Raw genomic sequence first — 12,591 nt, 5'->3', positions numbered from 1 at the left:
GTGGACCTCTCACTAGATTCAAGCTCTACGGACAATGGACAACGTGAATCAGAGCCTGGTTATGTGACTGCAGCCAGATTTGTTTTAGCTGGAACCATGCTATTTCAGAGAAAACAGTTTGAAAAGCCGGTCAGAGATGATAGGAAAAGATGTGACTACCCTGATGCAATTCCCAAGCCTTCTTCCTGTCTTCAGTTGGTTGACAGTTTTATTTCTATGTGTGTACATAGGAAGACACCTGACAATCAACTGGAACAGGGTAGGAAGTAGCTGGCGGGGAACCAGTCACATCTATTCTCTGGCTCGGTGTCACGTAGTGACTACGGACTGTGGGCACCTACCCAATCCCTCAGACTAGGGATGCCCTAGTCTATCCCTGTCCACTGGATTACTCCTGAAGGTGGAGACGCCGGGGTCACGTGCCCTGCTATGCTCCTATATTAAACCTTATCTGTTCCCTTCCACACCAAAGGAGGTATGAGGCCAAAGTGTAAAAAATAAATCTAACCAGACAAACAAGGGAAAATGGACTGGGATAAATTAAAGCTAAAATAATATAAAATACACTCACCAAACAGAGTGGAACACAGGGACGTATAGGAGGGTGAAACCAAATAGGAGAGGATGAGGATGTGCACACAAACAAACTACATGCAACAATCTCCTGAACAACTCCCCAAATGCCTACTTCAAACATGAACTTCACCTCCAACTCCTAACCAGGCAGTAAGAACTATCATTGGCAATTCCAAAGTGCCAGTGGCAAGCATATATAACAGAGGGATGTGGCCATGTGATTTTACCATTTTGTGTAATGGAAAAAGGAAAATAATTCCAAGTGTGGTGAAGTTCTAAAAAAGTGCAAATCCACAATTGCTTTTTTTTTTTTACCATGTTCACTAAATGCTAAAACTGAGCTTTCATGGGGCGGCGCTCATAGCAGATCTACAATGACAAGCACTGGGGTCTTCTGCAGACCTCCAGTTGTCATGCCAACCCATCGGCGCACCACGATCATGTGACAAGGAATTGACAGCAGCATTGACCTTGTTAACAGCTGAGGGTGGATCGCAATTCCACCCATGGCTGTTAGGGGCACATTACATTCATGTGCCTGAAAAGATACGGGCTCAGTGCTGGAGCCCGCATTAAACGCTGGGACACGAACTATGATGTAAATATACGTCATAGGTTGTGAAAGGATTAATAAGATACTGAAGCAGTTTTAATCAGTGCAGTAGTTCATTAAACCAGATTCCGCGATCTTCTGGTACCCTGTCTGTCGTGGTATCCCTGTGAAAATCTGATTGACCCATGGGGAACAGTTGAATTCCCTGGTGGGCCTGTTGTGAATTCTGTGGCTGAATTCACTCCTGTGGTCACAAGTGGTACTGCAGCCTCTGAGCTTCCTCCCTCAGGTGTTCTGGTGAGCTCGTTAACTGCTTCATTACTTAACTCTGCCTGATGCTGCTATCCTTGCTCCTTGTCAATGTTTCAGTGTTGGATCTGAGCTTCTCCTGATTGTTCCTGTGACCTGCTGCTCTGTATAGCTAAGTGCTTTTTGCTTTTTTGTTGCTTTTTTTCTGTCCAGCTTGTCTTTTGTTTTGCTGGAAGCTCTGAGACGCAAAGGGTGTACCGCCGTGCCGTTAGTTCGGCACGGTGGGTTTTTTTTTGCCCCCTTTGCGTGGTTTTGCTTTAGGGTTTTTTGTAGACTGCAAAGTTCGCTTTACTGTCCTCACTCTGTCCTAGAATATCGGGCCCCACTTTGCTGAATCTATTTCATCCCCACGTTTTGTCTTTTCATCTTACTCACAGTCATTATATGTGGGGGGCTGCCTTTTCCTTTGGGGAATTTCTCTGGGGCAAGTCAGGCCTATTTTTCTATCTTCAGGCTAGCTAGTTTCTTAGGCTGTGCCGAGTTGCCTAGGTAGTTGTTAGGCGCTATCCACAGCCGCTTTTAGTTGTGTTTAGGATAGGATCAGGTGTGCAGTCTACAGAGTTTCCACGTCTCAGAGCTCGTTCTTGTATTTTTGGGTATTTGTCAGATCACTGTGTGCGCTCTGATCGCTAAGCACACTGTGTTTCTGGATTGCCTTCATAACACCTGTCATTAGCAAACATAACAGTACAAGGAGCCCAACTAATGATTCTCAATAGAGGGAAAGAAAAAGTTCTGACATCATTTTTTTTTTTTTTCCTGCTCTGTGTTCATTTTTTTTTTTTCCCCTAGACATTTGGGTGATTCTGGACACAGGTGTGGACATGGATATTCAGGGTCTGTGCTCTTCAATAGATAATCTCATTATAAATGTACAAAAAATTCAAGATACTATTGATCAGAAATCTATGTTAGAACCAAGAATTCCTATTCCTGATTTGTTTTTTGGAGATAGAACTAAGTTTCTAAGTTTAAAAAATAATTGTAAGCTATTTCTGGCCTTGAAACCTCTTTCTTCTGGTAATCCTATTCAACAGGTTTTGATTATTATTTCTTTTTTGCGCGGCGACCCTCAAGACTGGGCATTTTCTCTTGCGCCAGGAGACCCTGCATTGAGTAGTGTCGATGCGTTTTTCCTGGCGCTCGGATTGCTGTACGATGAGCCTAATTCAGTGGATCAGGCTGAGAAAAATTTGCTGGCTTTGTGCCAGGGTCAGGATGATATAGAAGTATATTGTCAGAAATTTAGGAAATGGTCAGTAGTCACTCAGTGGAATGAATCTGCGCTGGCAGCTTTGTTCAGAAAGGGTCTCTCTGAGGCTCTTAAGGATGTCATGGTGGGATTTTCTATGCCTGCTGGTTTGAATGAGTCTTTGTCTTTGGCCATTCAGATCGGTCGACGCTTGCGCGAGCGTAAATCTGTGCACCATTTGGCGGTACTGCCTGAGGTTAAACCTGAGCCTATGCAGTGCGATAGGACTATGACTAGAGTTGAACGGCAGGAATACAGACGTCTGAATGGTCTGTGTTTCTACTGTGGTGATTCCACTCATGCTATTTCTGATTGTCCTAAGCGCACTAAGCGGTCCGCTAGGTCTGCCGTCATTGGTACTGTACAGTCCAAATTCCTTCTGTCCATTACCTTGATATGCTCTTTGTCGTCGTTTTCTGTCATGGCGTTTGTGGATTCGGGCGCTGCCCTGAATCTGATGGATTTGGATTATGCTAAACGTTGTGGGTTTTTCTTGGAGCCTTTGCGGTGTCCTATTCCATTGAGAGGAATTGATGCTACACCTTTGGCCAAGAATAAACCTCAATACTGGGCCCAGCTGACCATGTGCATGGCTCCTGCACATCAGGAAGTTATTCGCTTTCTGGTGTTGCATAATCTGCATGATGTGGTCGTGTTGGGGTTGCCATGGCTACAAACCCATAATCCAGTATTGGATTGGAATTCCATGTCGGTATCTAGCTGGGGTTGTCAGGGGGTACATGGTGATGTTCCATTTTTGTCGATTTCGTCATCCACCCCTTCTGAGGTCCCAGAGTTCTTGTCTGATTATCAGGATGTATTTGAAGAGCCCAAGTCCGATGCTCTACCTCCGCATAGGGATTGTGATTGTGCTATCAATTTGATTCCTGGTAGTAAATTCCCTAAAGGTCGATTATTTAATTTATCCATGCCCGAACACGCCGCTATGCGCAGTTATGTGAAGGAATCCCTGGAGAAGGGACATATTCGCCCATCGTCATCACCACTGGGAGCAGGGTTCTTCTTTGTAGCCAAGAAGGATGGTTCGCTGAGACCGTGTATTGATTACCGCCTTCTTAATAAGATCACTGTTAAATTTCAGTATCCCTTGCCATTGTTATCTGACTTGTTTGCTCGGATTAAGGGGGCTAGTTGGTTCACTAAGATAGATCTTCGTGGTGCGTATAATCTGGTGAGAATCAGGCAAGGAGATGAATGGAAAACTGCATTTAATACGCCCGAGGGTCATTTTGAGTATCTAGTGATGCCATTCGGACTTGCCAATGCTCCATCTGTGTTTCAGTCTTTTATGCATGACATCTTCCGTGAGTATCTGGATAAATTCCTGATTGTTTACTTGGATGACATTTTGATCTTCTCAGATGATTGGGAGTCTCATGTGAAGCAGGTCAGAATGGTTTTTCAGGTCCTGCGTGCTAACTCTTTGTTTGTGAAGGGATCAAAGTGTCTCTTCGGTGTGCAGAAAGTTTCATTTTTGGGGTTCATCTTTACCCCTTCTACTATCGAGATGGATCCAGTTAAGGTCCAAGCCATCCAGGATTGGATTCAGCCGACATCTCTGAAAAGTCTGCAAAAGTTCCTGGGCTTTGCTAATTTTTATCGTCGCTTCATCTGTAATTTTTCTAGCATTGCCAAACCATTGACCGATTTGACCAAGAAGGGTGCTGATTTGGTTAATTGGTCTTCTGCTGCTGTGGAAGCTTTTCAGGAGTTGAAGCGTCGTTTTTGTTCTGCCCCTGTGTTGTGTCAGCCAGATGTTTCTCTTCCGTTCCAGGTCGAGGTTGATGCTTCTGAGATTGGAGCAGGGGCGGTTTTGTCACAGAGAGGTTCTGATTGCTCAGTGATGAAACCATGTGCTTTCTTTTCCAGGAAGTTTTCGCCCGCTGAGCGTAATTATGATGTGGGCAATCGAGAGTTGCTGGCCATGAAGTGGGCATTCGAGGAGTGGCGTCATTGGCTTGAAGGAGCTAAGCATCGCGTGGTGGTATTGACTGATCATAAGAACTTGACTTATCTCGAGTCTGCCAAGCGCTTGAATCCTAGACAGGCCCGTTGGTCGTTATTTTTTGCCCGCTTCGACTTTGTGATTTCGTACCTTCCGGGCTCTAAAAATGTGAAGGCGGATGCTCTGTCTAGGAGTTTTGTGCCCGACTCTCCGGGTTTATCTGAGCCAGCGGGTATCCTCAAGGAAGGAGTCATTGTGTCTGCCATCTCCCCTGATTTGCGGCGGGTGCTGCAAAAATTTCAGGCGAATAAACCTGATCGTTGTCCAGCAGAGAAACTGTTCCTCCCTGATAGGTGGACTAATAAACTTATCTCTGAACTTCATTGTTCGGTGTTGGCTGGTCATCCTGGAATCTTTGGTACCAGAGAGTTAGTGGCTAGATCCTTCTGGTGGCCATCTCTGTCACGGGATGTACGTACTTTTGTGCAGTCCTGTGGGATTTGTGCTAGGGCTAAGCCCTGCTGTTCTCGTGCCAGTGGGTTGCTTTTGCCCTTGCCGGTCCCAAAGAGGCCTTGGACACATATTTCGATGGATTTCATTTCTGACCTTCCCATTTCTCAAAAGATGTCAGTCATTTGGGTGGTCTGTGATCGCTTTTCTAAAATGGTCCATCTGGTGCCCTTGGCTAAATTGCCTTCCTCCTCTGATTTGGTACCTTTGTTCTTTCAGCATGTGGTTCGGTTGCATGGCATTCCTGAGAATATTGTTTCTGACAGAGGTTCCCAGTTTGTTTCAAGGTTTTGGCGAGCCTTTTGTGGTAGGATGGGCATTGACCTATCCTTTTCCTCGGCTTTCCATCCTCAGACTAATGGCCAGACCGAACGAACCAATCAGACCTTGGAAACATATCTGAGATGTTTTGTTTCTGCAGACCAGGATGATTGGGTGTCCTTTTTGCCGTTGGCTGAGTTCGCCCTTAATAATCGGGCCAGCTCGGCTACCTTGGTTTCTCCATTTTTTTGCAATTCTGGGTTCCATCCTCGTTTCTCTTCAGGACAGGTTGAGTCTTCGGACTGTCCTGGTGTGGATTCTGTGGTGGATAGGTTGCAGCAGATCTGGACTCAGGTAGTGGACAATTTGATCTTGTCCCAGGAGAAAGCTCAACTTTTCGCTAATCGCAGACGCCGTGTGGGTCCCCGACTTCGTGTTGGGGATCTGGTTTGGTTATCTTCTCGTCATATTCCTATGAAGGTTTCCTCTCCTAAATTTAAACCTCGTTTTATTGGTCCGTATAGGATTTCTGAGGTTCTCAATCCTGTGTCTTTTCGTTTGACCCTCCCAGACTCCTTTTCCATACATAATGTATTCCATAGGTCGTTGTTGCGGAGATACGTGGCACCTATGGTTCCATCTGTTGAGCCTCCTGCCCCGGTTTTGGTGGAGGGGGAATTGGAGTATATTGTGGAGAAGATTTTGGATTCTCGTGTTTCTAGACGGAAACTCCAGTATCTGGTTAAATGGAAGGGTTATGCTCAGGAAGATAATTCCTGGGTTTTTGCCTCTGATGTTCATGCTTCCGATCTTGTTCGTGCCTTTCATGCGGCTCATCCTGGTCGGCCTGGGGGCTCTGGTGAGGGTTCGGTGACCCCTCCTCAAGGGGGGGGTACTGTTGTGAATTCTGTGGCTGAATTCACTCCTGTGGTCACAAGTGGTACTGCAGCCTCTGAGCTTCCTCCCTCAGGTGTTCTGGTGAGCTCGTTAACTGCTTCATTACTTAACTCTGCCTGATGCTGCTATCCTTGCTCCTTGTCAATGTTTCAGTGTTGGATCTGAGCTTCTCCTGATTGTTCCTGTGACCTGCTGCTCTGTATAGCTAAGTGCTTTTTGCTTTTTTGTTGCTTTTTTTCTGTCCAGCTTGTCTTTTGTTTTGCTGGAAGCTCTGAGACGCAAAGGGTGTACCGCCGTGCCGTTAGTTCGGCACGGTGGTTTTTTTTTTGCCCCCTTTGCGTGGTTTTGCTTTAGGGTTTTTTGTAGACTGCAAAGTTCGCTTTACTGTCCTCACTCTGTCCTAGAATATCGGGCCCCACTTTGCTGAATCTATTTCATCCCTACGTTTTGTCTTTTCATCTTACTCACAGTCATTATATGTGGGGGGCTGCCTTTTCCTTTGGGGAATTTCTCTGGGGCAAGTCAGGCCTATTTTTCTATCTTCAGGCTAGCTAGTTTCTTAGGCTGTGCCGAGTTGCCTAGGTAGTTGTTAGGCGCTATCCACAGCCGCTTTTAGTTGTGTTTAGGATAGGATCAGGTGTGCAGTCTACAGAGTTTCCACGTCTCAGAGCTCGTTCTTGTATTTTTGGGTATTTGTCAGATCACTGTGTGCGCTCTGATCGCTAAGCACACTGTGTTTCTGGATTGCCTTCATAACACCTGTCATTAGCAAACATAACATGGGCCCCTGTGAAGTCAGTCACCTGACCCAATATGAGCAGTAGTCGGTCCAATACTTTTGATTCACTATGTACAGGCAAAAGCAGCATCTCAACATTCATTCAACTATCCTGTTTATTACTATAGAAGCATAGGCAGACTTGTGAAGGAGGGTAATGTTATATTTGCATGTAGCTGATCAGTAGGCCCCACAGTCAATACTACTGGTGGGCCCTTGTCACCCACTCTATCTTCCTATAGTATAGTCCTTTGCCAGTGTTTCAAACTATGCTTTCTCTGAAGCACTGAAGTGTTTCACAGTAAAAATACCTAGCTGTAACCGTGCAGCTGCCCATGACTCAAGCAGCATAAATTGAGTAACAGGTTCCCTTTAAATCTAAATTCATCACAATTTCTCTTATGTGAAAACATTGCTGTAGTTTAAGTAAGGTTTTATAATTAGCCTTTACGGGGATTTCCTCTCATACTCCAAAGACATACTGAATTTAGATTGCGAGTCCCAATGGGGACAGTAATGATTATGTCTGTAAAGTGCTGCGGAATTAATGGTGCTATACAAGAGCGTAAAATAAATAAAACAGATTACAGTAGGATAATATTAGCTAATATGATATGCCATGGCAGTAAATGAAGAACAGTCAATTAAAGGAAAATGACCAATTGTTTAAGTGAAGTTATTGAGTAGGTCATTTATTTTATCACAATATGTATAGCAAAATTATAGTGCAAATATATATTGGTCTTTGCAGATTATACTCAAACTTCCTGTTCAATATGGATAACTTTTCAGAAGTCTATCATCGCAAATAACGCCTCTATAGAGCTGATAACACAAGATCCACCATTGAAAATAGTTGATATCAGAGCCGACCCTGATCCACTTTCCTTCTCAATGACCTTTGCACACGCTCACTAGATTCTTCATTACAAAATATAAGGTCCGAGTCTGTCTATTCCTGCTAAGGTACATGTGGATTTCCTGAAAGAATATGAAGTAGGATTCTAAAATAGCCCCAGCGGCAAATGTGAAAATTTGCAAGATTTCTAATATTTTTAACACTGATCGTGATATGAAAAACAAAAAAAAAATTACCAAATTGCTTTAACAAATGCAATTCTAATAAAAAATTCATTTAAACAATAAGTCATCTTAGATTGTGAGCCCCAATGGTGAGAGTGCCGATAATGTCTATTAAGAGCTGTGGAAATAATGGCGCTATATAAATGAGTAAAATAAATAAATGTTTGCCGACACATTCACTTAAAATCAAGACAGTCTTGCTAAATCAAATAGTGAGTATAAAGCAGACATACTGCACCACAGGAATGTAATCTTTAGCATCAACAGAACCAAGTTTCTTGTCGGTTTCATGAAGTAAATTCAGTCCTTGGTTTTTTGATCCTCGGCCATCAAAATGGGCAACGATTATATTGAATGAGCTGACGAGCGCCGACTGCCATCCTAGTGAGAACTCCTCTGTGACCTGCTGTGTCCCTGGAGCTTCTGGTCTGCAAAGGGGGGAAATGTGGGAAATGTGTCTTGTTACAGTTTGAAAACAACGAATAATTGTTTATATTTTCTGCCAAGAACGGTCTAGCACTTGGAACCACAAGTAGTCAAGTGTGTATGACAAATTCTGTTATTGTAAACTCTCGGCATTGTTGCTGTCCTTGGTTAGTATAAGGCTAGGTTCCCATTGCGTTAATGGGACCGCGCTAACGGACAGCGTTGCACGACGAAATTAACGCCGTGCAACGCGCCCATTCACAGCAATGGGGATGCGCATCACTAGCGCGTGCCATTTTCGGCACGCGCTAGCGATGTGCCGGTGTTTTGTGGCGCGCCGCGGACGCTGCTTGCAGCGTCCAAAGCGCGTCCGAGGTCCGTTCCCCACTCTTGCAGATCGGAGATCTGCGAGAGCGGGGACATTTAACGTGACCCCTTTACAAAACATTGCGTTAGCGCAATCCGCTAGCGCTAGGCGCTAAACTGATTGCACTAACGCAATCTGAACCTAGCCTAACAATTTGTGCAATATAACATGAGGAGTACAAGACCATGGCCCCCACATATTAGCTCTGTATGGAATATACAATGGACATTTGCTTTAGGTCGCAGTCAGACGGCCGTATAACATGATCAAGTGGTATCTGATGTTATATCGGATAGCAGTCGGCCCAATTTTATACTATGGGGCAGTGCAGATCTGTGATTTTTTTTTCTCCTGCTGATCTCGATTTCTTTTATACGTAGCAGGGCAGATGCAGTGCTATGTATAGTATGAGCAATCGCAGCTGCAAATCCCCTTAGGGGACTATTGAATACAGTAAAAAGTTAAAAAACATGTTTTAAAAAATCTGAAAATGCAAAAAAATAAATAAAAAAACCCGCAAAAGTTCAAATCACCCCTTTTGCTCCATTAAAAGTAAAATAATATAAAAACAAAATACAAAAAGACACGTTTGGTATTGCTGCATTCGCAAAAGCTGAACTATCAAAATAGAAAATAAATTAATCTGATTGGTAAATGGTGTAAAGAGAAAAAAGATTGAATAGCTAGAATTATGTATTTTTGATTGCCGCAACATTGCAATAAAATGCAGTAAGAGGCTATCAAAACATCGTATCTACCCCAAAATATTATCAATAAAACGCACTTGAATTTTTTTCCCCTGCTTTCCACTGCATCATAAACCGAATGATGTCATACAAAAGTACAACTTGTATTAACCCCTTAAGCCCCGAGGGTGGTTTGCATGTTAATGACCAGGCCAATTTTTACAATTCTGACCACTGTCCCTTTATGAGGTTATAACTCAGGAACGCTTCAACGGATCTTGGCGATTCTGACATTGTTTTCTCGTGACGTATTGTACTTCATGTTAGTGGTAAAATTTATTCGATATAACTTGCGTTTATTTGTGAAAAAAACGGAAATTTGGCGAAAATTTTGAAAATTTCGCAATTTTCCAACTTTGAATTTTTATACCCTTAAATCACAGAGATATGTCATGCAAAATACTTAATAAGTAACATTTCCCACATGTCTACTTTACATCAGCACAATTTTGGAACCAACATTTTTTTTTTGCTAGGGAGTTATAAGGGTTAAAAGTTGACCAGCAATTTCTCATTTTTGCAACACCATTTTTTTTTAGGGACCACATCTCATTTGAAGTCATTTTGAGGGGTCTATATGATAGAAAATACCCAAGTGTGACACCATTCTAAAAACTGCACCCCTCAAGGTGCTCAAAACCACATTTAAGAAGTTTATTAACCCTTCAGGTGTTTTACAGGAATTTTTGGAATGTTTAAATAAAAATGAACATTTAACTTTTTTTCACACAAAATTTATTTCAGCTCCAATTTGTTTTATTTTACCAAGGGTAACAGGAGAAAATGGACCCCAAAAGTTGTTGTACAATTTGTCCTGAGTATGTTGATACCCAATATGTGGGGATAAACCACTGTTTGGGCGCATGGCAGAGCTCGGAAGGAAAGGAGCGCCATTTGACTTTTCAATGCAAAATTGACTGGAATTGAGATGGGACGCCATGTTGCGTTTGGAGAGCCCCTGATGTGCCTAATCATTGAAACCCCCCACAAGTGACACCATTTTGGAAAGTAGACCCCTTAAGGAACTTATCTAGATGTGTGATGAGCACTTTGACCCACCAAGTGCTTCATAGAAGTTTATAATGCAGAGCCGTAAAAATAAAAAATCATATTTTTTCACAAAAATGATCTTTTTGCCCCCAATTTTTTATTTTCCCAAGGGTAAGAGAAGAAATTAGACCACAAAAGTTGTTGTGCAATTTGTCCTGAGTACGCTGATACCCCATATGTGGGTGTAAACCATTGTTTGGGCGCATGGCAGAGCTCGGAAAGGAAGGAGCGCCATTTGACTTTTAAATGCAAAATTGACTGGAATTGAGATGGGACGCCATGTTGCGTTTGGAGAGCCCCTGATGTGCCTAAACATTGAAACCACCCAAAAGTGACACTATTTTGGAAAGTAGACCCCCTAAGGAACTTATCTAGATGTGTTTTGAGAGCTTTGAGCCCCCAAGTGTTTCACTACAGTTTATAACGCAGAGCCGTGAAAATAAAAATTCTTTTTTTTTTCACAAAAATGATTTTTTAGTCCCCAGTTTTGTATTTTTACAAGGGTAACAGGATAAATTGGACCCCAAAAGTTGTTGTCCAATTTGTCCTGTGTACGCTGATACCCCATATGTGGGGGGGAAGCACTGTTTGGGTGCATGGCAGAGCTCGGAAGGGAAGGAGCGCCATTTGGAATACAGACTTAGATGGATTGGTCTGCAGGCGTCACGTTGCATTTGCAGAGTCCCTGATGTACCCAAACAGTAGAAACCCCCCACAAGTGACCCCATATTGGAAACTAGACCCCTCAAGGAACTTATCTAGATGTGTTGTGAGAACTTTCAACCCCCAAGTGTTTCACTACAGTTTATAACGCAGAGCCGTGAAAATAAAAATTATTTTTTTTTTTCACAAAAATGATTTTTTAGCCCCCAGTTATGTATTTTTACAAGGGTAACAGGATAAATTGGACCCCAAAAGTTGTTGTCCAATTTGTCCTGTGTACGCTGATACCCCATATGTGGGGGGGAAGCACTGTTTGGGCGCATGGCAGAGCTCGGAAGGGGAGGAGCGCCATTTGGAATACAGACTTAGATGGATTGGTCTGCAGGCGTCACGTTGCATTTGCAGAGCCCCTGATGTACCCAAACAGTACAAACCCCCCACAAGTGACCCCATATTGGAAACTAGACCTCCCAAGGAACCTATCTAGATGTGTTGTGAGAACTTAGAACCCCCAAGTGTTTCACTGCAGTTTACAACGCAGAGCCGCGAAAATAAAAAAAATCTTATTTTTCCCACAAAAATGATTTTTAGCCCCCCACATTTTTATTTTCCCAAGGATAACAAGAGAACTTGGACCCCAAAAGTTGTTGTCCAATTTTTCCTGAGTACGCTGATACCCCATATGTTGGGGTAAACCCCTGTTTGGGCGCACCGGAGAGCTCGGAAGGGAAGGAGCACTGTTTTACTTTTTCAACGCAGAATTGGCTGGAATTGAGATCGGACGCCATGTTGCGTTTGGAGAGCCCCTGATGTGCCTGAACAGTGGAAACTCTCCAATTCTACCTGAAACCCTAACCCTAACACACCCCTAACCCTAATCCCAAAGGTAACCCTAACCACACCCCTAACCCTGACACACCCCTAATTCTAATCCCAACCCTAATCCCAACCGTAAATATAATCCAAACCCTAACCCTAACTTTAGCCCCAACCCTAACCCTAACTTTAGCTCCAACCCTAACCCTAACTTTAGCCCCAACCCTAACCCTAACTTTAGCTCCAACCCTAACCCCAACCCTAACCCCAACCCTAACCCTAGCCCTAACCCTAGCCCCAACCCTAACCCCAACCCTAGCCCCAACGCTAGCCCTAAC

The 12,591-nt window shown here is 43.5% G+C and overlaps 1 protein-coding gene across 1 annotated transcript in view; it reads right to left on the bottom strand.

The window, feature by feature from the left end:
• The window catches only part of LOC138670754 (inactive dipeptidyl peptidase 10-like), a 265,499-nt gene that overhangs the window by 59,512 nt on the left and 193,396 nt on the right, over positions 1–12,591 (bottom strand). Inside the window, exon 16 of the mRNA XM_069758378.1 lies at positions 8,419–8,613. Coding sequence (XP_069614479.1) covers positions 8,419–8,613 — 195 coding nt within the window. The remainder of the gene's footprint in view (positions 1–8,418; positions 8,614–12,591) is intronic.

The sequence above is a fragment of the Ranitomeya imitator genome, chromosome 3 (genome assembly GCF_032444005.1).
Source record: "Ranitomeya imitator isolate aRanImi1 chromosome 3, aRanImi1.pri, whole genome shotgun sequence".
NCBI lineage: Eukaryota > Metazoa > Chordata > Amphibia > Anura > Dendrobatidae > Ranitomeya > Ranitomeya imitator.
Note: the sequence above shows the minus strand (reverse complement) of the source record. Positions and strands in the feature narration are given on the sequence as shown.